Below are 25598 nucleotides of genomic sequence, written 5' to 3'. Positions count from 1 at the left end.
TATCATTTCACATCTTCCATAATTGTCCTGGGATAATATTAATCTTGTCTCTTACTCAGCCTTTGCTCTCATCTAATATGTCCCACCATCATGTGTATTCATGTCCTGATTTATTTTACTAAGTGCAAAAGCAGAACCTGTGTTAGTCCACTTATCTGTCATTCACTCAAATGCATATGTGTTTAAGAGATGACTGTGTTTCCATCTTATTTTGTTCAAAAGGCCATAGTTTATGAAGGTCAAGACAAGAATCCGGAAATGTGCAGAGTTCTTCTCACTCATGAAATTATGTGCAGGTAAGCACTATTCATTGTAATCTTTTTTTTTTCATTTCTTACTATTATTTCTTTCTTTTCTTTTTTGCCCTGTCCATTTTGCAGACCAATGCAAAAAGTACCCCCCCCCCCACCCCCCCCCCGCCCCTCTCGCAATAACTTTTGACACTCACCAGTCCAAACTGTCTTGTGGTCTTACAGCAGCCACACACACACACACACACACACACACACACACACACAAAGCTGCTGTCATTTTCAACTTTGATATGATGTGATTCAACTTTGATAGGAATGTGACAGTGAAAATGAACTGACTGTCTTTGTCACTGAAGGGAAATTGAATGTATAATAAACAGGCAGTGACAAAGCACATAAGTCAGTCTTTTTTTGTGTGTGTTTATTTTGTTTATTTTCGTGTAAAAACGAGCTGCATGCCAGTATTCAAGCCTGCCAGAGACAATGTGTTTTCTGTTATGCACAAACACTGCATGCTATGTCTGATTTTTTTTTTTTTTTTTTTTTTGCACAGAGTCATTTCTCGGTTGATCCCACCTGTCAACACTGATCAGCGAGCCTTTTAGTGTTATTTAACCACATAAATCTCAACTGCTCATATTGCGCTGCTATTCATCGGTGTCATTGATACTAAAAGGAAAAACGCCTTTTGTTGTTATTGTTGAGCTCAGCATGAGCTTTGTGAACATTGAATTTGGATACTGTCGGTTAACCTCTGCTTTGTTGCACCGGTGCATTGTTCAAGTTACTGCTTGAGAGCAAGAGCAGCATGAGAGCTGAGAATGATTTGTCTTTTTTCATGCATAAACTCATCACTCACGCTCAATTTATACATGCATCCATCACTTATTTGCGACACCCAGAATATGGTTGTGCTCGCGAGGTAATTTTTTTTCTCTTTTCTTTGTCAAGAGGAAGTGCATTTTGCTGTGGAATAAAATAACTATAAGAACTGCAGCTTATTACCACACACATACACAAAAATAAACACTTTTTATATATGTAGTCTAATTCCGTTTTTTTTTTCAGGCTTGGAATGCACTACTTTTTAATTCCATATTTTCTTTGGATACTCTTCTGTTATAAAGCACATCTTTTTTATTGCCTCTTGTAACAAGGGGTATTCAGATAGCATGTGGTTGACTGACAGTAGCTTTGCATAGAATCTTTGTTTTTCTCTCTGCACCATATGGCATAAATCAATCTTATTCACATATGTTTTTATGTTTTCATTTCAAATGGAAGCTGGGATGATGTATTTATTTATTTTTGCAGTTTTGATTTAAGTCCCAATCAAAGAAGTGAGAGGCAGCTAGCTATAAGCTTAGGGTGGAGATGGTTGAAACATGTGCTGGAAGATAGATTAGTGCTTTTGAGGCCATAATTGATAAATGCCCCGCAGAAATATTGGTTGAGGGTGGCACCTTGCATCTCCCTCAGAAATAGCAGCTTGGCAATTAGAGGTAAACAAAAGCTGAAGCTGTGAAAAGTGACTCCCCTGCCTCCTGGCCCAATCCCCACACCCCTCCCCTCCAACACTAAGCCAAACAACACAACATGTTGTTTTCACCATTTTTATCAGCCATCAGCATCAATGGAATTGGATAGATTGAAGGAAGTCTCATGGCAATTTTTTTTCTCCCCTTAAATATCAAAACCACTCAGATGCACTTAGTAAATGTAATTTCACTTCTTTTTAGCATAGTATTTCTTGCTTTTAAAAATACTTTTCCCCCCCTCTCTCTGCAGCCGATGCTGTGACAAGAAAAGCTGTGGAAACAGGAACGAGACTCCGTCAGACCCGGTGATCATTGACAGGTAGGCTGTGCGCCGCATCCTCTGAGTATGTGTGTGAACAGGCAATGAGTAAGTGAATGAGTGAGTATCACGCTGACTAAACGGATGAGTGACTGAGTGGATGAGCAGGCGCATGGATGAGATAGTGAACAAATTAGATCCCTCCCCGTGTACCAGACAGCCCACTTGGGCTGACTTGCATCTTACAGCTCACAGTGTGGGAACTGTGGGTGACTCTGTGTGAGCGGCTGAGGGGCGTCTTTCCCAGGTACCTGTGCACTGAGGGGCGGTCACCACCTGGATAGGGTTTGTTCAATCACAGGTGGTTCAATCACCAGAGGATCATGCTGGGAATACATCTAATTAGCTTAGGCAACTTTGCATTTATTTGGCTGGCTTCCTGTCTTTGTTTATGACAGTGATGCTCTCACTGTCGATAGCTGTTTTTCACTGACTGCTTCCTTTTTTCGAGTAAGCTGTGAGCTTGATGCCATTAAAGTTTTGTTTTAGAAGGAATAAACATTTTATGTCTGCTGTTTTGTTCTTCAGCTAAAGGGAAGTTACAGCTGCCACATTTATGTTACCTTCACTACTTTCTAAAGAGGGACAATAAATAGCCTTCTCTCAGACATTGACATTTTTTTTTTATTCACAGCAACCAGAACTTTAGGTGCTGGTCTGTGTGAATATGTTTCGGCAGGGAGATGAGGATGCATGTGTGCATGTTTGTGTGTGAGTGTGGTGGATATAGAGGTGAGGTAGGGGGTGTAGTTTGAGCTTCGATCTCAATGTTACTCTCACCACGTAGTAGGAGAAGCAGCAATGCTAATGTTTGACTAGCCGGAATCACTGTTTGCTTAGCGGAGAATGCCTGGTATCTGACAGAGGGGACAACTCTCTTATTAGTAATCAAATAGGGCTGAGCAGTTGTTGCTGCCACTCCACTCCAGCGGCTTCTCATGCATCAGGAAGTAGGAGCTGGCTGCCCTGGGAGCCTGGATGGATTACCAGAGCTACTGCTGTCTGAACTCAAATCACACAGACACACATGAAGATAAACGCAGACACACACTCAGATGAGGACACAAACGCAGACAGACAGACACCTCCACACACATATGCATGTATGCCTTGTATATGTTGTTTATGCTGTTTCTGTGGTTAAATGTTTCTATTCTTTATAGCGGTCTCAGTGCAGTCTAAAGAGAGAAGGTACCACAATGATTTTTTAAATTTATCAGTCAGGTGCATTTATTAATGACGGGGCGATACTGCAGATATAAACATAGAACTTGAGACGTCTTCTCTGTCGGATTTCCGCTACTTTCATGTTTGCTTTGTGTTGCTCTGCTGCCTTTTTACTCTTTAGAGTTTTGCACACCATTGTTCTTCAATCTGCTGAACAAAACATGTAACTTAAGTACAATAAGCAAAATGAATGCATGTAGAATTAAAGTCAAGAAGAAGGGGTGGGAAAAAAAGAACGGTGAAAAAAGAAGCGGATAGATATTGTAAGCTCAACTGGCTCAGGGAGGGCTCGGATTTTCATTGTGACGAGTTTGAATAGGAGTAGAGTATCCCTTTCCTTGCACAATGAGCAGCTCTGTTGAAACACAAAAGCATATGTTCCTCATTAGACCCTCCCATTGTCTCCATGTCGTAACTATGAGCCCGTCAGCTCACCCTAACAGACCCACACAGGTTCCCAGTGACTGAGGGAGGCTTGCAGAGAGGGGTGCTTGTGAAAGGTTGCAGGGTTTAGCAAGAGTTACGGTCATGGCCAGAGCACACTGTAGGCTTACTTACTTTAAGATTATTTAGTGCAATTACTTGACTCTTCCTGCAGTGCATATGGTTAAGCTTTCACTTCAAGCTTCCATGTTTTACAGCCATTTCTGTTACATCTGTCATTTTCTCATGCACATCATTAGAGACACCTGTGCCGTGGTCGCTGCTGGCAGAAACTGATTATTTCCAATTGAGTAGAACATAGTTGAGTGACATAAACTTAGAGGAGAGGTTTGATTGTTGAATCAGGCACGTTTCATCTGTCTACAATTACAGCATGAAAACCAGCTAGTACTGCCACATTTTTCTAGAGAAACAGTAGCATGAGCGAACCTTAAGAAACAGATTTGGAGTGAATCATTGATGGCGTTCATTCTCTGTAACATTTTCCCAGATGGTAAGAGGGGAAAGCACACACAGCTAGCTGGCATCTAGCAAGACATTAACTGGCGTTCCCATGGATCTGGCATATCCAACGGAGTTTGGGAAACTTATCATTCCAAATGTGTCCTATTTTCCTGCGGTCAAGCCAGACATCTGTTTACCCTATTTTCTCTCTGAGTTTTGATACAGATTTTCACTGAGATTTTTGAAGAGGAAGGATTCTCTTAAAAAGAAGAAGAAGAAAAAAAAAGTCGGTTACATATAGGCCCAACAGCTGTCACAAAGTTTCAGCTCTGCTTGGTCTTTAAATATTTCAGCACATTACATTTGATGCCCTTGCATTATTCATAGTCATTTTTGGATGAAGAAAGGCCCTAGTTTTGTTGCATTACAGTGGCTTTATATGCGCTTTTGACTCAAGTTTTAATAACTTTGAAAAAGTAAGTACACGTTTTACTCAAAGACAAAAATCTGTTGTCTGTCGATAATGATAATGGCATTCTTTCCTCTATTTTTTCATCTAAAAACAACAACAACAAAAAATCAGTGGTGTACACATCAAATGAAAGAAAAAGTAAATTAACTGTCAGACTAATTGTAGCCTTGTTGCCATGACCGCATCGGTTTGCAGTTTGAATAAATCCAAGAGTGCTACAGATGTTACTTTTATAAGTTAATGGTGCTTTAAAGTAAGTGGGTGTATAGGTTTATTAAGTCAGTAATTTGACTCTTTAGAGTTACAGTGATGAGGCACCCAATATCTGATTAGATAGTTTTCCCATTTACAGAACACAGAGTGTATATCCAAACATAACTCAATTTACGATGACTATCCTGGTCTAGTATTCACTCTTCTGCATATTGACTTTGTCTTCTCTTGTGTGAAAGATTAGATGCATTGCTCAGGCTTACACATGGATTTTGTAATAAGACAGCACATGTTGTTGAAAGACGAGTGAAAATGACTCATTCTGCCTGTTGGGGTTCAGAGGTCACATTTTACTGAGAAGATTGGGCAATTTGAACACGTAGACCTGAGATAGACAGACGTGATGTTTGTGCGTATGAGAATTCTGATTTTAATACATGTTCATAGAGTTTAACATCATGTTTCAATTTATGCCACCATTCACAAATAGTTTGTGAAGTAGACCTAAACATGTCAGCTTCATTTATTCTAGTGGCCACGGCACTCCCTTTCGCTTCCTGTCACAAAGGTCAAAGAGCACTGACCTTTGGAGTGCAGCCCAGCCACTGAATAATTCATGACATTGACTTGTTTTTCCCCATATTTTTTTCCCCTTGTCTCCTTCTTTTGGTGAGCACACACGGTTGTGCTGTGGGAGGCTTTTATTCATTTAGCTCATTTATAAAGGGCTCGCCGCACCTGTTCGTGTGTTAATGCAATTAAAATTTGGCCTAATGTAAATTTTGCTTAGCTTTCTGTTATGTCCCTCATTAGCGTGCCTGTATTTTCCAAATGACTTTGCGTTATCGTTCATTTGTGGAACACCTACGAGGTCATTTCCCAGAGTGCACTTGACTTGTTGTCAAGTTGTTTACCAGAAACAAAAGACCAGAGCCTTAGAACGCCTCACATCCGGTTCCCTCGGCCTTCTAAGAAACAAATCGGAAAATTTGCGTGCTCCCATCTGGTTTTTGCAAAACCGTGATTACCTCCAAAAGCTGAACAAATGCCAGTATTTATAAGGTCAGCCCTTTATGTGGAAATGTGATGTAAATGAGAATCAGCGAAAGGGGACATTAAACAAAATTAAATTCATTGTCTCCTTTAATGTCATTTACATTTTTGGCTAAGCCCTGGACTGTCAAAGAGGATTTCTAAAACCATTTTAATTGCACATCAGCTTTGGAAAAGGGGGTGTGTTTTCACTGAGCGGCTGTCTTGATAACCTGCAAAGAGAAGTCTGTTTATGAAGTACCTAAATGACATGTTTTCACTGCATCTACAGAGGGGCAATTAAGATGGCACTCAGTAGGTAGTGTTAATCTAGCTTTGCGCTCCCCCTATCTTTAATGAATACAGTAATGTAGATTGGGTCACTGTTGTGATTCAGTTGACTGCGGCAGGTGTTTCTTTTTTTTTTGTTGTTGTTGCGTTTTTGCATTATACCATTAAGTTGCGGGGTTTAGTCTGCAGGGTTTAATACGCTTTACAGTGAATCATTTAAACCTGTTAACTTGTATAGGAAATTACTTCTTATTATATTTACACATGCATGCAAACACCTGCTAACACCTAATAACTTGCGGCTTCATAATACATCCATCTTGGTGTTGTATTTATGGAGGTGTTCGTGATAATTCATGAGACAGATGTGAGTTTGACGTCCGTTGAGAAATGCGAAAATAAACTGGCCACCCCTGCCTAAGTCGACGTGATGTTTGAGTGAAGCCTGTCTCCTCCTGAGCCAAAGTAGGAAGAGCAGGAAGTGTTGAGAGCGAAAGCTGTACTTGGCAGCTCTCCTTTGGCTTGCACTTGCCGAAAAATGAAACCCAGACCCTCTCTGCAGCCCAGAGCCAGAACCTCCTTCCCAGTGCTCCAACATCCAGGATTGGGTAATACTGTTCACTAAGCAAAACATTACCTCAAATTATTCTCGCCCTGTTTTTTATTCCCTCCTCCCTCATGTCGGTTTTATCGCAGTTTGTAAATGTCAAGACACGTACAAAGACGCACAGTATAAATGATATTTTCCAAATTATGCTCACATGTTTGGGTTCACATGAGTGGCGGCTGAATGTAACGTGGTGCCTGATGTTCCCGAGGGACACCCACCTCACTAGGGTAGGATTCCCCAGTGGCATCAGCTAATGGCAAGACTTGACAACAGCAGAGAAGCCGGGGGTGTTGTGTTTTACTAGCGCTGAGCAGGGGTGATGACTTTAACATGTGTGCAGAGAGAAAGACGGAGATGTTTGTGAGCTCTGTGTGTGTGTTTCTGTGTGTGTGCTGCGCTAAAGAGAGAGGTGTGCAGTACGAAAGAGTGGCGCGGGCCAACAGAGCGACGGATTCGGCTCCAGCTTGACGGCAGTGAAAGACGAAACATGGTTCCACATGTGTTGAGAAAGAGCAGTCCATCTGTCCATGGAGACAACCCCTCCCCCCTTCACCACCCCCTTCTCTTTCCCTCTTTCCTTCTCTTCCTCTCCTTCTCCTTCTCCTGCTCCCCCCTCCTACTCTTTACTCCCCTGGTTCACTGCTGACAGAAACAAGGCCAGAGCTGGGGTGATGGGATGAATGCTGGGCCAAGAGTAACACTGGACCTTGTATACACACAGTCACACACATACACACAAGCTGAGGATAAGGAAGAAAAGGTTATCAGAGATGTATTTTTTGTGTATGTTTTATAAGTTATTAAAGTTTAATGTCTTTAGTTGCATTCGCTGACTTGGTTTACTGCTGTATTCGTGTATCTTAAATCCAGCTGTGGAGCAATGTAAGTAATCTATTTTGATAGTACGAAAGAAAACAATCTATTAAAATATATTCCTATTTCCCCGACACAGTGTTGCAGTAAGCCACCGTAGTGAAAAGCTTACATTATTGAAATTAAATCTGAAGTAAATTAAACATGCCACACCTTTTCAAATATTTAGCAGCACTCTTTTATAATTAAACTTTGTAGCTGTTTTAAAGATGTTTGGTTTCTTATAGCGATAGTGAAATGATGCAAGAGCTTTGTCAAACAACTCTTGATTCTGTAAATCCCATTTATGTCACTCAAACCAATGTTTTTTTTCCCCATTTTTTTCTTTTAAAAAATGTCCCTTTTCTTTCTCTTGGCATGTTCTCACTCCCATTCAATCCTTATTAGGTTTCCCCTAATTGTCAAACAAACTGTTGGGTCAACCTCAGTCGTATCTGGCCGTAAAACAGCACATTAGGCCCTGGTGAGGGATATATGTGGTATTTCATCGGAGACGGAGTAATGCTGGGGTTTTATGGTTAAGTACCAGTTCACGCCCACGCCATTTGTTTCGCATTAGAGTGGAGGTTTTGTAAATCAGATCAATATGTTCGCTGAGATGTGATTCCATGTTGGGATCTCCCGAGTCGTTCGTTCCTCAAGTATTTTTCTTAGGGGACTGGTTGTCGATGCATACTCCTCCGTTACCCCTCCCTGCCCTTCCTTCCCTTTTCCCCCTACCTCTGTCAGTCCCTCCCTCCACCTCTACCTCAATCTATTTCCATTTTCTGAATGTAGCAATTTGTAGTGTGACACGGGCGAGATTAGGATGGGAAGCAGTCTGAAGATTTCATCGGACATGGTCCTGCTCCCGCTGGTGTGAGGTCACAGGACAAAGATGAGGGAATTCAGGGATAGGGTCATCAGTTACCTCGGGGAAACGAGATGGTCTGCTGGCTGCTCTGTGGCCCCAGGGGTGCCTGGGATGTATCGGAGGAGAAGCCCCAGAGAAAGAGCCCTGAACCAGTGTCATTTATTAAAAGTGACAAGTTATTTCTAACTATGGCTCTGTTTTTATTGTTTTACAATGCTGTCATTTGGAACAGTGCCCCTCTGTTCAAGCATCACAAACAAGTGATGAATGAACCAGGTGACCAGCTTTTTTAACATATACACATGCTCGATGCACTTTAGCAACACATGTGCGTTAAATCTTATTATGTATCTTGTTGCTGTGTTAAATTAAACAAATGTGCAGGTTTGATAAAGATTGGCCATATGATAAGTGTAGCAAAAATATTTCACCATTCATCAGTTTTTTTCCTGGACATTTGTTCAGTAAATTAATAACAGCTTACAGTATGAATCTCAGGCTGACCTCTGCATAATCAGTACCAGAAGTTCCACAGAACATGACCACATTGTGTTGTGTGTGTGTGTGCACAGGGATTTGAGATTCAGCTTGTAATATTTGACTTGGTTACTTTTTTATTCTATGTAAAAAAAAATCCCGACATTCGCGTTAATAATGGAGCGTTTATTCAATGTTTGACCAAAGCTCTTCATTTAGGGTCACTGAGGTACTCCGCTCCCCCTCTTTTTTTACTGCCTGCCCCAACTGCGTTAATGATATATGACAGAAATTTCCTTGTGCTGGTTCAGTGGCAAGAAAGGTCCTGGCTAGTCTATATCAATCCATCTGACTTATGTTCCCATGTCTTGAATTACCGCTTGATGGAAACCTGCTGCGGGCTTCTCTTGCCAATTGAAATCAGATCTCCTCCACAGCCTGGTGTGATATTGATCCATATTCAACACCCAGGCTGCAGATCGATCAGTATTGATTTACAATAAAAAACACTCCTCTGCTTGTTCAGCACTGCAATCGATACTTTAAAGCAAAGGGGAAAAAAAAAATTCAAAAAGAAGAAAAACAGGACTGTGCTTTTTTACCATGCAGGGTCCAGCTGGAATACATAAAAATGTGAGGAGATGTTTCATTTCATTTCATTTGAGGAGCAAGAATTTAAGTGACCAAAGCTTGACCACACCAGTAACCGGCAACCATGGTCCTCTCCTGCCATGTGAGACAAACCAATAAAAATGGTTTAACAGGATGACACTTCTGTAAGGGCTCGTTTATTGAAAAGGTGTGTCTGTTTCTGAATTAGTGGCACATCTACATTACAATCGGGAGAGCTAAAGCCGTCATATCAAATCTAGCAGAGAATTGAAATGGAGTGATAAAAGTGGTGGATCACTTTAGCTTGATTTTAGCGTGTTAACACAATGACATGATTTCCTGTGGTTTTGGTATTAATTCATTTGTCATTTTTTACTCCACCCACACACACAGACACACGCACACGCACACACACACACACACACACACACAACGCTTGGGCCTGCCTCCCACACAGTCATCATTAGGACTCGGTACAATACTGAACATGCTGAGCAAGACCAAGACGACCCATTGAGCTTCAGCCAGATCCACTTTCCTCCCTGTCACATCTTAGTCCTAATCTTTTGGACTTCCTCTCCTCTGCCAAATAACTGTTCCCATCCAGCAGGTCCTAGCATTGGCCCGGGCTGCCAACATCTGAAAGTTATTATCCCCAATCTCTGACATCCAGGAGTTTACAGTTATATAATGATGGGGGAAACCACATGTCCCCAGAGGCAGAGAACATTTTTGAGATGCCTCCCCATCTGTTTTGGGGGAGCTGCCCATTTTGGGCCAAACTCAGAATGGCAGGCAAGCAGATATTTTTTGTAATCTTTATTTTCGACCACTGGAACAGGCCAGTCTGGGAGTCATTATATGGGGTGATAAAGCAAATCCAATTGGGTCAAGTTCCCCTCTGCACAGTGCTGGTGGCACCAGCTCTCCCTGCCTCACTGCTCGTCCCTGACTGTGTAAGTGGCGGTTGTTTGTTTGTCCTAGAGAGGCAGGGCTGGGGGACTAATGCAAACCCGGGGGCCAGCCAGGTCGGAGGCGACGCTAAACCTGAGCTGCCTGGTGTAGCTGCTCTCCCTTGCTGCTGGCTCGTCCTTGTTTGGACTGCAGCTCTGGTTTGCTTTCTTAGAGGGAAGTTGAGCCTCCGTAATCATTGAGCCTTTCGCTCGGGTGGGGAGCACAGCCAAGACCAGAGGGAGTGATGACATAGGTCCGTAGAGGCCTGGCCTGGTCCACCCCTGCTGCTCTTAGCATATTTATTTTCTCTTCTCATTGTATAGTTTAAGTCACACCATATTATGTTCGAACCTTATGCACGTGCATAGGCACTCAGATGTGATGAAGTGCATGGCTTAAGCTGTAGGCTTTGTTTTTACTAATAATGCTAGGGATTAGTGACTTGCTGACCTCAGTGTAATCTTTATTAGTCTGTTAACCACATAGTCTAGTTATGAAGGTCTTACCTGAGGTGGAAGCACTTATACAAACAGACTTCAGGTTAGTGGGAAACTAACAAAACCACACACCATTATTGACTCACTAAGTATGAAAACTATTTTATGTGATGTCTTGAAAAATTAATGTTTAAACTGAAATGAGCTAAAAATCTAACTACTTTAGATCATTTATAATCCCATCTTGCCCCCCAAGGCACTCTTCAAAAATGTTTTATTCAGTATTGCCACTCTGTTCTGTTTTGTTATGTTATTGAAATGGGTTGTCGATTCGAATAGAGTCAACCTGGTGGGCCAATCTCATTGTAGCCAGTGGAGAGTGAAAGCCATCTCGGCAGCATTGGCTCACCAGAACACACACTGAGATTGGACAAGGGGGGCAGTGAGAGCGAGGGTGCGCTCTCCAGATGGAGATCCCAGATATGGGGGAAAATGTCCGGGCCATTTTCCAGGGTTTCCATAATGGGAATCTACCCCTTGCTTGCTTATTAAGTTGTGCACACAAGGCGGAGGGACAAGAGAGATGGAGAGGAGAGGAGATAAGGGCAGGCGAGGCGAGAGATGGACAACCTGCGTGCCGTCACCTCTCTGTTCCGAGTGTCAAGCAGACCCTGTCGGAGAAATCACAGGTCATGTGGATAGATGATTGTCAAAGCGCTTTCTGTTTTTTTTTTTCTCTTGGAGCTGGCGGAGGCGATTGATAAGATTTGTTTTTGTTTTCCGTTGGAGAGGGAGAAAGTATGACGTTCCGGTCAGGAAGGTCACCTCAGGGGGTCAAGGGGTCACAGCCTTTTTGGTACCTGAGTAACCTCACATAGCTAAGCCATTTCTCAGCCTCCCTGAAATGATGGTGGGGTGCAAAAGGAGGGGGTAGGTTGAAGGGGTGGGCAGGAGAGTGATCTATCAGCGGCAGCAGCCGACATGCAGACAGCATGGCAGCTACTGCAGCTAAACAGAGTGAGACAGATAGGCAGAAGTCTCTCATACGTAACACCAGCAGCTTTAAGAGGACAGCGCTGAGTGTTATGGATGCTTGACATTGACCTCTGATGCACAGATGGTGTATTTATCAAGGCTGTGGGACAATAGCGTATTTGTTTGTAAATTATTTAGTTCACTGGGTGAAATGCTACTTTCCTGACATAAAACTTGCCACTTCTGTAAGATGAGAACAATCTGTTTCTGTTCTCCCTTTTGTGCCTCTTGTCAGCTGTTTTCTGCAAGGCTTAGAATTTAGGTGATCATATTTCCAACACTGTCAGTTCTATCAAGTCAAATCAACTTTTAAAAGAAGAGGAAAAAGAGCTCAGAAGCTTACATTTTTTCTCAAAGTGAAATATTTGTGTACAGATAGACCTGTCATTCTGTGAAACAACATTCATGATTCTTTTATTGGTGCTATGCCATCACCCCCTCTCTTCCTCAGTGGAAAAAAGGGCTAGTCTACAAAGTGGCTTTTTGTCGTTTGAGAGAAGTAAACTTCATCAGGTCGACGGCGAGGTGTGCTTCACATGTCACTCAGTCGAGCTCTCTCCTAATGAAATGCTGCATACAGATTTCTGCCTGCGGGCTCGAGGGGATAAGACTGTGGTAACAGAATGAAACAAACCTCTTCCCATTCCCTTCACTCTCACACAAGCAAAAACACACGCACACAAATACACGCACACACTCTTGCTGGAGAGCATCCATGTGAGGAGATCCAAATCTGCAATTTATTCAAATATTGATATTTCTACTTGTCAGGAGAAAGGTGCCTTGAAATTTCCTCTGAGTACTCCTGTCAAAAAAATAGCAGGAAATATGTCAGATAATTCATAAATGGAGTTCAGCGCTGCAAAGTCAGTTGGGAACAGCAAAAAATATATATGCTTGTCAATGAAGAATAGGAGCAATATTACAGAGCTTGCTGCTCATTCTTCCATCATGTCAAGCAAACAGCTTTTGCAGGCCCATAAGTGTATGTTTCACAGTCTGTGTGTATATTTGTGTATAAGCATGTATATTTGTACATGTCCCCGTGTATGTACATGTGTATGTATATTTATGGATGTGTATGTGTGTGAGTTTTGGCTATGTTTTGACTCTTACTTAGATGTGTTTGTTATCTTTCTCTATCAAGACATCCCATTTCCTGTCCCATAGCAGCCAATGGGAATGTGTCCTTTTTTTGAGTTTTTTTTTTTTCTGTAGAGGTCCGTAACCGGACGCTGGCCTCCATGTGGTTTGAATTAGGGCCCCCGAAACTGTGAAGGACGCCTCGAATGACGTGAGGCACTTGCAGACCAAATTCCATTCTGTTGAATGGTGGAGAAAAGAACACTCCGGAATCCTCCGAGATTTTTTGGCTCAGGCTCGCCAGCGATTAAAACAGGGCGGAAACCAATAACTCAATGAATCATGTGGCAACGTCCCATGAAATCTTTCACTGCTCTGTCACACCCTCATGCAAACCCAGATCAACTGGAGCTCCGCTGATTAGTCTTTTTTCCAAAGTGAAAAAAAAAAAAAAAAGCTTGTTCTTTTCTCCTGTTTATTGAAGAAAACTTTCAACACTTCGAGCAAAAAAAGGTGCAGTTTCCTTTGCTTCTTCTACTTACCTCCATTTTGACAAAGTGGTGGTTTCCTGATGATGTATCGCTTGACTGTTTTTTGCCAAGGCAAGACAGAATAGGACCCCACATATCTCCTTTGGTCATGTGATGCCATAGTTCATAGCAGTTGATGAGATGCAGTTTGGCACAGCTTGCGACCCATCTGGGAGATGCAGATACGCAGACATGAGAAGTATTTTACAGCAATGCATCTGCGCGCTTGAAAAGCTATTTAGCATATGCTGCTATACAAGAGACTTTGCTTTGCTTTTGCCAGCTGCAGATTAGTCTCCATTTCACGAAAATCAGACAGAGCAGCTCATACATAGTGAAAGACATGTTAACGTATCGTGTTATTTGATATTGTTGTTAAATGCATCTGCATTACTTAGAATAATCTTGTTTTCTTCCGTCCAGTTTTTCTTCTATCAACAATAACAATCTAAAGCAGTGCAGCTGCCAGCACTGGTCATTTTGTTTCTGTTCGCTCTTGCAGAAGTCAAAACCCGTGCTGCTGTTCTACCTCAAGTGGCTGATATGTTAGGCCATCTAGGGCATGGCAGGCGGTTGACAGTCCATGCAGCCTGTCTACCCACAGGACATCTCCACATAGTGTGTCCACAGTGGGGCCAGTGCTGTCATCTGGGCCCACTATGGACCACTGCTCTGCTGACAGTGAGAGGGTAAACGTTTACCACCTCAATCCCCCATTAACTCGGTGAAGGCACTTCGATCCTCTGTGAAAATAATGATATTGATTGGAGCTTGGCTCTACAAACGAAACGGTTGCAACTAAAAGAGGGATGGGCCCTTGCATTAGAATATGGGATTTTCAAGGATAAAAGAGTGTTTGGATCTTGTTATATTTTTGCTCTCCTCCATCTCCCTCCAGCTTTCCCCCACCTCCTTGTCTCCTCTCTTTCTGCATTTTTATGTGTGTGCATGTAGTGTGAGAGCCAGCACATCTCCTAAGATTACCCTCCGCTATCCCTGCAATCAAACAACAAATGACAACATCATTGCTCAGGCCTTTCAAAATACGACACAAAAAGTGTGTTGTAGCTACATTAACTTGCAACAACCCCCTAATAGACCCTTGTGGGTTTTGTGTCGCTCTCCTTTCTCTCTCCTCTCTTCTCTCTGCTAGGCTGTCACATATCCACCCCCCTCACAGTGCGAGCCTCCGAGCCTCGGTGGAGATCAGGAGCTCCCTGTCGGAGGTGCTTTGTCACGTAGCCCAGGGAGCGTGGAACTCACCCAGAGCTGTTGAACAAACACAAGCACAGGGGCTGTCAATAGCAGCTCCGCAAACTAATTGCCTGTCAAATGAACCACCCTCGTTAAGCTGCCCTCACACACACACACACACAAACGTGCACGCACTGTGACATTCATACGCTGACACACACATGTGCACAGAAAGCCGATTTGATTCAAAGAGTAGTGATACCTTGTTAGAAGAGGAGACACACGAGTGGCACTTCTCTGTTTGCCGTCTTGTTTCTGCAGTCGTTACAAGCGTGTGTAGAGCAGTCACCGTGAGATTGCCTTTTTGTTATTATTAAGGGGAACATAGCATTGTATAGCATTACTGATGTAATCCAAACTCATCCCACACACTCTGTAATGTATCAGCTGGTGTAAAATTTCAGTTTTTAAAACCACTCATTAGATGGTAGCAGAGCTCCATATGCCAAATGTTATTGTTTTATGTTTTTGTTTTTGTTTTTTTTTTTCTTTTTTTTTTCTTCCTCTGTAGTCATTAGGCGGTAGCAGTGAAGTGCCCAGCGCCTTGTCTGGGTGCCTGTAACAGTGCTGTCGGATTGACACAGCTGGGGAGAGCAGCTTGAGGCTGCACGCTCAGGAATACACAGGGGTGTTCAAAGCCCCTCTCTGAATCCTGATCAGAGCGCTGCCCCGGCCAACTGATGGCCTATTAAATATACATGCGCAGAGGTCAGAGCTGGAGGTCCCGGCTTCCTCCCAGCCATGTGCACTTAAGCGGAAGGGCTGGGCAACAATAAAACCTCCTCTCTCTCTGGCGAGCTCTCCCTTGACACCCTCACCTCCAGTGTGTACGTCAAGTACAGTGCTCACCTAGTGCTATATTACAACTGCCTTTGTGAAAAGGCCAAATGATGCATTTTTTACACAGTTATTATATATTTATATTCAATAACACTAGGCGCACTCTTGAGTCTGTCTGTCTCCCATTATTATTTTTTTATTGTCACCAATAAATAGCCTTGCTGGACACAAGCACATACAGAGTTTGAAGTGAGTGTGTGGTCTTTGTAGTTTACCAGAGAGTGAGACAAGGAGGTAAAGGGGAGCGCACCATAATGGCTAGTCATGATTAACATATTCAGAGTGACACTCTCTCTGTGTTCGTTCGTTAAGCCCGGTCTGTCTGACTAATGAAGTGAAGCGGCAGTTTATCAATTAATCCAGCTCTGAGCCATTTGTGCTGGGGATAACACACATGCTGGGTGTCACAGTGATCCAGTTTGGTGCCCTTTAACCTCCTTGACTGTCCAGCAGGCGAGGAGTCTACGACAATGACAACAAGACACACAAGTCTCCAGCCGGAGATCCACTAAACAGGATTTCTGCCTTCTGTTAGTTGCCATAATGCAGAGAAAAGGGTGCAGATTGATTGGTTAATAGGATCATGAAAAAAGATCACAACAAACTAACATTGGGGGGTTTCAACATTCTCAGACTTTGCATAGATCATAGCAAACAACTTAGTGCTGTCTCTATTAAAGCAAGCCCTCCCCTGCCATTATCTTTCCCCCCATTGCTTCCTTCTCCATTTCACATTGTTTGTGTTCATTAAGACATGGGCGACCTGCCTGATCCACACATCAGACCAAGCTCTCAAGAGTAATTGCGATGGTCTCGCAGAGGATAATGTGGTTTAAACTCAGTATAGCCTGTCTATTAGCAGAGACATGATGGCAACCACAAATAATAAAGAACTATTTATTCCTCTCTTTGTGACGCTAACTAGGTAACATATCAAGGCAGGAACGCTAAGGGTCTCTCTTACTGTCAGAAGTGGCACCCTTCATCCATTCCCAATGGCCCTTGCCTCGACATCTCTGCTCTTCATTTTCTACATGAGCTTGGTCATAAATGCACACACACCTCATATATATTTGATGGTTAATATTTATCCTCGCTGGGGAAGTGCACTTTACATGTGGTAACATACGATTACCTGCAATTCTTATGGCAAAGAAACAAAATCGATATAGATATATAATTCATGACAGAGGGGCTATCAGTTTTTATGGCTCTCTATCCAGACTCATTAAAGTTTTATCATAATTGACTGCAAGCAAGAGTTTTTAAGGCATGTTTCTCTCTCACTTTTTACCTTTAATAATTAAGTAAAGTTTAATTGGTTGTATTTTGAAGCACCTAGTGGATGATAGAAGTCTCCCAAATTCAGAATCATAAATTATAGACAGATATGTTATGCATTAACCTGCCAGTTTGTTCATTTGTTAAGGTAGAACACTGAGACCCAAACCTTCCAAATCACATCTAGAAATGGAATAACTGGCTTGGCCTTTCAAAAAATTCCTTTTTTATGTCTTTCATTGCTGTGTTAATGTAGTGACATGATGCTGTCACTCAGAGCGCTCCCATCAACCGCCAGCTCCGAATCGACTCCCCTGATTGGTGGTCAACTTGTTCTCTTGAAGGGAGATTGACAGACGGAAAATTGCACTCTCAGATTTCACCCTTCATTCGTTGCAGTTGTTCTTCCACTCGTCAACTCTCCGCCATGCCTGAGACAGACAGAGGCTTTATCCATTAGCTGTTGGCGTGGTGGGTGGGTGGGCAGATTGAGGCGGGATGGAGGAGGAGATGGGGGTAGGAAGACAATCCTACATTTGAGCACTCTGAGGGAAAATCAATCATGTCATCATAAGTGAGAAGTATGGATGAATTTCATCAGCTGGTTCCTGTCCTGTTCACGCTGCTGGCTTTCTGACTGGCCTGTCCCTCTGATTGGCTTTCTCAATGACCCTTAAATCTAAGAAGGGAGAAGATTTTGAAAACACTTTAACAAGAGAATCTGGACAGCCCTTTCAGGGTTACAATTTCCCACTTTCACTGCTGCTACACTGTGGGAAACCTCAAGTGGTTTTGCTTGACAAAGTGGTAATAGATTTACCATATGATTTTGTGCCAAACCAGCATTAGGCCGTTTTGCAAGAAAATGTTTCGCAACTATTTTCCGTCTGCAGCAGATATGATGAAGTGTTATAAAGGGCAGCCTCAGTCTGCCACTGAAAATTTATTTTATAATTTTCTCCATCATCTCACAAGGTCACAGACGAGCACTAAAAGCATCATAGATATAGGGTGTGAAGCAATCAAAAATGGATGAAAATGAAGACATGGGAATCACAGATGAGAAAATGACAGCCGTTTACAGCCTTGTTGTCGATGTGAGTGACAAAGTGAGGGGGAAAGTGAGAGGGAAGGAGTGAGAAGGAGAAGGGGAAAAGTGGTGATAAATTTAATGGAAAAATCAAATACAAAACAAATTCATTCCTCTAAACTTGATGCTTCAGTCATTCTTTTCTTGGCCTGTGCTAAGCCTTAGAATAAACTGTCACTCCTTATCGATCGCATCTGAATTGTTACCGAGATTTCTGAAAAGTAGTCTTGACACACCCCCCCCCACCGAATAGTAATCTTGGGAGATGAGAACATCCAGACTGAACAGCTAACACCCCTGACTTAAAATAAAAGAGGATTTTCTTCTCTCCACTTTTCAAATCCAAGCTAATACACTTTGGCAAATTACAAATTCAGTGATAAATATGTTCTAGTGAAAGATGTGCCCTGGTTGGATTTTACTGTCTTTGCTAATAACTGTGAATGCAAGGGGGGGCTTAATATTTTGTCATGGGGAATGTTTATAAACAGCAACTGAGCATGAAATGTTTACACACCATTTGTTGGCCATTTGTGATGGAGATGACGTGATCAAAAAATCAATTCACTTCACATTTGATTTCCAACAAGCGGTTAAATGACTGTTGTCAACAGCACCCACTAAAATTCATGTATCATGGTATGGTTCATTATATTCCAATGGCGTATTAATTATGGCTATAGATAGAGAGCTGTGCTGTGAGTGGTAACATAGCTGCTGTGTGCCAGGGGGAGCTTGCCTGAGGAGGAAAGCTCTGCTTGTATCCACTCATCCCTCAGCTGACAGGCCTGCTCCAGGAGAAAAGGATTTCTCCGGATTGAGTGCCATTTTCTCTTCTTTAACAAGGAAATTAGTGTGTAAAGGAGATCTGTCAGGATAAAGTGCAGCTTCACTGCCGCCACCCTCCCCTCCTCTCTTTCGTTCTTTCCCGCCCTTCTCCCTCTTCCTCATCCAGTAACCTGCTCCTCCACTTTTCTCTTGCTTTCTCTCCCTCTATCTGTTTCTCTCCTTTCCTTTCCTTGTCTTTCTTTTCCTTTTCCTCCACTCAATGACTCCCTCAGGGGATCTTCCTTGAGCATTAGCAGAACACATCCAATGTCCCAGCTACATGATTTCATGATATGATTTGTACCGGGGATTTGCAATAATCCGCAAATAAAGTTGAAAGTGAATGACTCTCAACACGAAACGCAGACAAGCAAAACCAAACCTTTTAAGATTTTCTTTATCTCTAATGGCATGAAAAATGAATTTGTTTTGCATTGGATCACAACAATTTAGGAATGGCTTGAGTATGTTGTTTTGTCTCTGGCTTTTATGATCATGATTAATTCCTGCACAGGAACCTCAGTGATATACATAATGCATAATTCGCTCATTTAAATGTTCAGTTCCTCTGCAGTTGCAGAGAGCTTGGTAGCTCATTACACATTACCCATGTATGGCTGCATTTTGGACTATGCCAGCTTCTCACTTGGAGTCAAAGATTTGGTATCTGCTGCTTTAGCTGGATGTCATGAACTGACAATGCAATCTCCACCTCACCAGCCTCATTCACCTCATGTTAGTCCCTTTATTTTGTCAAGCTTTTTACCTACACTAGATGGACAGGGATGAGCCCCACTGGCACATTTTAATAAGTCTGCTTCAAAGGTGTTGGGTGAGAAAAAAAAAAAAAAAAATCAAAACATCCTGGGTTAATTTGAAATGTACTCTGCATCTGTGATGGGAAACGGCCTCACAGGTAAGTAAGGGAGACAATTAGGGAATATCTGTAAGTGCAAGAGCTGCATACTAAAAAACGCAAATCACTATTTCCCCATCTGGCCCCTACTGTGCCGAGAACTGCAGCTGAGGTCCGATTTCACCCGTCAATCACGGCCGCCTCGCTGTGGGGTGTGTGTCCTGGTGAGAGAGCCTACCCCCAAGTCATTAGCACACACAGTCAAACTGTACTGAGAACTGCCCTGCATCGCTCTGCTCAGCACCACGGTTTAAATATCCCCAGCCTGTGACAGGATCAGTTTAGCGATCTGTAGGATTGATCTCCTCTTTAAAGTTTTGCCTGAGGCGACTCTAATTGGGAACGAGGCTGCCTCCCACTCCTCTCACTCCCTTAACTGTCAGTCTTGGCTTTGTTTACTGAGGACATGCCCAAACCTATTTACTCAATAATGAGGAGACGTAGTGGGGATGCTGCTGATCACATTGAGGCCCCCAGCGGGACTTCTGCATGCTGAGAAGGGCGGGAACATCAGTTTGGACTTTTTTTATCTAGTAAAAGTTAGCCTATGTACCGTCGTTATAATGTAATGTTGGGGATATTTTTCCATGTTGTTTTTTTTTTATCTGGCTCTCATGACTTGATTTGCAGAGCACTTGTCTCCCTCTGAGAATTCATGTTTCTGTCATGCCATGCATTTACCTGCATGTATCTAAAATAGAATTGCATTAAAAGACAGGGCACATAAGTAGCATCATTTTACACTTCTGCAATGCCCTCCACATGTTTCCTGTCTTCCAGGAAGGATAATAGCCCACTCCAAACATGTGAGATGCCACCAGTGCCTTGCTCTGGAGTGGTCTATTCATGACTGAAGTGTTTTTGGCCCATTGGCCCATTTCCTTTTCTCTTTGAGCTGATTCCTTCGATTCTTACTTTCATTTTGGTTGTTTTCATTTGCACTGAATGACAAAGCCTTTGGTGTGGGGATACTATAGAGTCCATTGATGCCCATTGGGATTATGAATGATGAAGTGGAGAAGCTGCAGCTATCAGAGGGACACAACGCTGCTCTTAATAGAAAAGCATTTAGAAAGGCAGCGGGGAGGAGGTGGTGGTGCTGGGGGCTTTCTGACACTCCACTGATAAGAGGCAGCTCTTCAGAGGTGGTAGTGTGTACAATGAAACACGTTGATGGGGATACAATGACACACATGTTACGCCTGACAGCCGCGTGATTTAGACATAGGGTTTAAATTAAAAAAAGAGTAAAAACTGGACCACACAACTGCACGAGACTTGCATAATGTGAGGCCCTTGATGCAGAATTTTGTTGAGTTTGCTTGCGCATGTTGCTACTTATTGGTTTGATTTGAGAGAAAATGCATTGTCATTACTCATATCCAGCCTGCACAAATTGAAGGGGTAGAGGGGAAGGGAGAGACAGGAGTTAGGAGTGTAGTGGCAGAGGAGTGAAAGAGAGATATGTAGAAAGGAAGAGCTGTCAGTTTGAGGAATGAGCCTGATAAGAGGAAGGGACTCGGCAGATGGGCAGAAGAAACCGGCAGCACACTTCTCAATTAAACATGTAAATACCAAAAGCAGGCAGCAATCGAGAAGAGAAAGTTAAGTAAACACAGTACCGTGCTGTGATTACAGGCTCAGAACACTGCCACCTTTGCCACTTATTTCAGCTCCTGTGATTCCAAGGAACACTTTTAATTCAGCTAAACTGCTGTTTTAGCATGTTATATATTTTCATTTTGTTGTTGTTTTATTATCGCCATCTGATCGCTAAATTGACTTACAGAGAGTCATATTCTTCGGGAAGTTGTACGCCCACCAGGAAATCTTGATAAAGATCTAATTATGCCATTCATCTATTCTCTGTGCCCTTTGTTGTAATTGATCTATTTTAAGATTTTTCTAATAATCTTTGTCCATCATTTCTATGTACATGCCCCCACCTTACACACCATGCTGTGAACTACAGGGAGTATCTTAAATACTTCTGTAGGCAGTGTCCCTGACATTAATAACAATGAGTTTGGCATAACCACAGTGCGTTCTCAGGGTAGATTCACAGTTTGACATTCAGCCCAGATGCTATCGCAGAGCCTCAGTGTTTAAGACCACAGAGAAGACAGACATCTGTCACTTGTTACCTTTGAAGTGAATAAGAGAGGGATGCAGAAAAACACAGTGGACAAAAGGCCATTCTGACCACAGACCCTCAGTGTTTACAAACGGAAAGAGAGAGTGACAGGAGAAACTCGAGATGAATGGATCACTGCTGTTGATCTCGCCTCCTCATTCCATGTGCTAAGTTATTCCGTGGCTGCTAACCCAGTGGGGGGTGTAGGGAAACAGGAAGTTGAGAGAAGCAGGCAGAGGCAGACAGAATGCCTCAAGGACTCTGGAGGAGCAGAGCACTGCAGCCTGCATGGGAAAAAAAACTCCCTGACAACTCACAGTACACTTCTCTAACCTGAGGTATCAAACATTACAAATGTGATCATAATCCACATTCTAATGAGTGGATGATGCTATATTAAGGCAATATTTGCAATAGTGTTGATTTGTCTTGACGAAATAACAGCATCTATTGCATTAGCTGTTATTTTTGTGGAGCTAAGATGAAGAATTGCAGTGTAAAGAAATGCATTTTTATACAATTATTAGAACAATGACCGCATTCATTTATCTTCTGTCATGTCTCCTTAGACCTGTTTCTATTTCAGGTTGCACGTCAAGTGAGAGCAGCTATATCTGGCTGGCAATTAAGCTGGTCCTGCCTCCCCTTGATGCTTGATTAGTCCGATTGATGGAGGAGGCCATATGTGGCGGTGTCAAAACTTGGCAGCCAGTCTCCATCCTCTCAAATGAGAGGCAGGCAATAAAGAGGCAGGCTGCCCAGAGTGGATGCATGTATGCAAGGCCTGCAGCTCCATGATTTGGGCCCCCAGATATGTAGTATTTTCTCGGGGGTCTCCGGGGCGCTGACCGCTCCAGCCAAGTTCTTGTCGGGGCAGAGGTGGCCACCGTCTAGGCGTGTCACTGTACTAAACCCTCTGGGGCACAAGCTCCAGGCTAGATGTAGGGGGGTGTACGTGTTGGGGGGGCTGGAGGGGTACCATGGGGAGGGGTTGGGAGGTTTAAAAAGCTGAAAGATATGGCCCCCTTCCCAATCTCACTCGGAGACAACAAAAAGGGAATGCTTGAGAAGGGGAAGCAGCGGGAGTAGAGCACAAAGACAAAGGCGCGGGCAAGGTCAGTCTAGCTAATGGGCCTGAGCTGTAGGCTGCCTGGGGCTAGGCACACTTCTGTTCTCTCTCACACACTGGGCCTTCAAAGACCCTTCAGTCCACCCCTCTCCTTCTCTCCTCTCTTCCTCCATCTCTTCCACTCCTCTTTTACTGGTTTCCACACTTCCATTGGTGACACTTCCTCCCTTCAAAAGGTTCTGAACAGGTGCCTTTAACAACACAGGTGCCTTTAACAATACATTTTCCAAATACTTGTCCTTGGTATCACCAAAAACAGAAATAATTCCACACAGCATTTCCAAAACAACAAAGGAAATATTTCCTATTCTTACGCTAAGAGGATCCAGGTTTATCTATTGCCATCATTAGCTCCAAGGTAGGTCCATGGAAGTGCTGAGAGGAACTGTTGGAAATGAGGAGGAGGTGGAGTGTTGTTGTCAGGTTGGCTGGCTGGCGTTGCCTGGCTCCACTCGAGGGCTCCTTTAATGTGCAGCGGAGTAGAATAAGTGAGTGGCTGTGGGCACCAGCTGAGCTCACTCTCGTCTTCGCCTGGTAGCTGAGGGGTGAGCCGCTGCCACCTGACACTGGGCACACGGCTCAGGGCTCCTCTTGGCAACGTGGCACAGCACACATGTCCCCTCATTTGGATGGAGATTCAGACACAACACACAAAAGCTTTAGCCCCCCCCCACCCCCTCGCTCACTCACTCACTCAGTCTCTCTTTCCCCTCCGTTTTTTTTCGCCCCTTCCTTTAGTTTTTGACAGCATCATAATAATCTGGGTATCTTCTTGATCATGCCCCATGTTTTTTTTTTTTTTTTTTTTTTAATTTTTCTTGTCTTTCCTCCTCATCTTCTCAGAGACGAGTTTGAAATTGCCTGCGTCAGGACTTTGCTAATTAAAGTCATACTTTCAAAAATGCCATAATAACTGTTAATTAGCTTGATGCTATTTTCAGCATAATTTGCTAATTAGTGGAAAACCTGTACAGCGTTTCTCTCTAATTACAGTATGGCTCTGCACGGCGCATCTGTGCCTTGACTCCAAATGATACCATTACAAAGTCCCGTATTACGCATTCTCTCAAAACAGTTAATTGCCTCCACAGATAGTGAGATACTTCAGTCAGCTGATTTTTATGGTAATAAATGGACAGGCACAGACACAAACCACCCTGGTTCATATTTATGAAATATGAAAAAGGAAAACAACCTCCTTATGAGATGCAAGGAGTTAGTTTGGAATATAATCTGGCTGGTTCCGTGATGATTTTGTGCGCTCATGCGTTGAGTTACTGAGACTTTTAATGAAGTTTGATTTATTCCATGGTGTGACCTTGTAAGCAAGAAAGCCATAATGTTGTAATTAAAGCCAAAGAAGTCCCAACATCAACCTCATATAAAGTTAAGGCAAAGCTCTGACGGATTGTAGTTTCAGAGGGGGTTACCATGTAAATACAAGTAGAAACATAATGTGGCCATGCCACAGCTTATTACTGAGAATGTAACTACCTTGTCGTCCTGCCAGTTATTTTCATGTAGCCAAGCAAGGGGAGAGAATTATGGACATGACCACAGGTTGACCCTAATACATGTGTATACTAGATACAAATTATGACTCATTAAGTGTGGTGAAGAGCATGATTGGCATGACCTCTGAACTCGGGACGTCAGCTGTGCCCATCCTCTGCTTTGCCCTGCTTTTGACAGCCACCAGTCTGACAGGGGTAGCATCGGTGCTGGCTAATTAATGCACCACTTCAGAGACCCTTTCATTTATGGCTTCTGAAAGGCATTATTAAATTAATTAAACCACCAAGAGTTAGTCATTATGAAATCAGGAGGTTTACATGGATGACAGCGTTTATGAATTAAACATCCCCAAAGTTCCTCGCAGGAGATACCCCGAGCTGCATGCGGGTACCTAGTGCGACAGATGTTTGCCCCCCCCCTCCTCGAGCTAACCTGTATTGCAAGCAATTTAAGTCTCATTTGGGGGTTTGAAAACTAAAGGCAGGAGAGAAAGAGGTTCAGGATAGCTAATGAGCAGAGAAAGAGAGGGGAAAAGGAGGTCACTAGCTCTGTTCATCTGTAGACAGTACAGATGGTTCTGTTTTATACAATACAACAATGGCGTGCATCAATTTGTTGATCGCTAATAGATAGCTACTCTCAGAAGAATTGCAGACTAGGATCAGTTGTCTGTGGATTTTAGCTGAGAACTCTACATTTATAGCCTGGAAACATTTAGAAAAACTGTATGCTGTTTTTAACTCATCATGTGATGTGAAAACTACAAATGGATCATGAGATAAATCCCATAAACTTGGGCTTAGCTGGAGAGCAGAGGGCAGAGATGAGTAGCTCACTCAGGAGCCTTGACGATAGACTCCTTTTCATCTGTGGACTGAGATTCACAGATTATCTCAAGAGGCTCTCTATCTCT

At 43.0% G+C, this 25598-nt stretch overlaps 2 protein-coding genes across 9 annotated transcripts in view; one reads left to right on the top strand and one right to left on the bottom strand.

The window, feature by feature from the left end:
- The window catches only part of edrf1 (erythroid differentiation regulatory factor 1), a 447039-nt gene that overhangs the window by 32971 nt on the left and 388470 nt on the right, over positions 1-25598 (bottom strand). The window lies entirely within an intron of this gene.
- Positions 1-25598, top strand: part of ebf3b (EBF transcription factor 3b) — a 66910-nt gene that overhangs the window by 3554 nt on the left and 37758 nt on the right. For all 8 annotated transcript variants that reach the window (XM_072390839.1, XM_072390841.1, XM_072390840.1 and 5 more), the window contains exons 5-6: positions 223-296; positions 2043-2111. In XM_072390839.1, coding sequence (XP_072246940.1) covers positions 223-296; positions 2043-2111 — 143 coding nt within the window. The remainder of the gene's footprint in view (positions 1-222; positions 297-2042; positions 2112-25598) is intronic.

Source organism: Leuresthes tenuis, unplaced genomic scaffold (genome assembly GCF_036924035.1).
Source record: "Leuresthes tenuis unplaced genomic scaffold, fLeuTen1.0.hap1 SCAF_8, whole genome shotgun sequence".
Taxonomy (NCBI): domain Eukaryota; kingdom Metazoa; phylum Chordata; class Actinopteri; order Atheriniformes; family Atherinopsidae; genus Leuresthes; species Leuresthes tenuis.
This window is presented reverse-complemented; position numbering and strand designations above follow the sequence as displayed.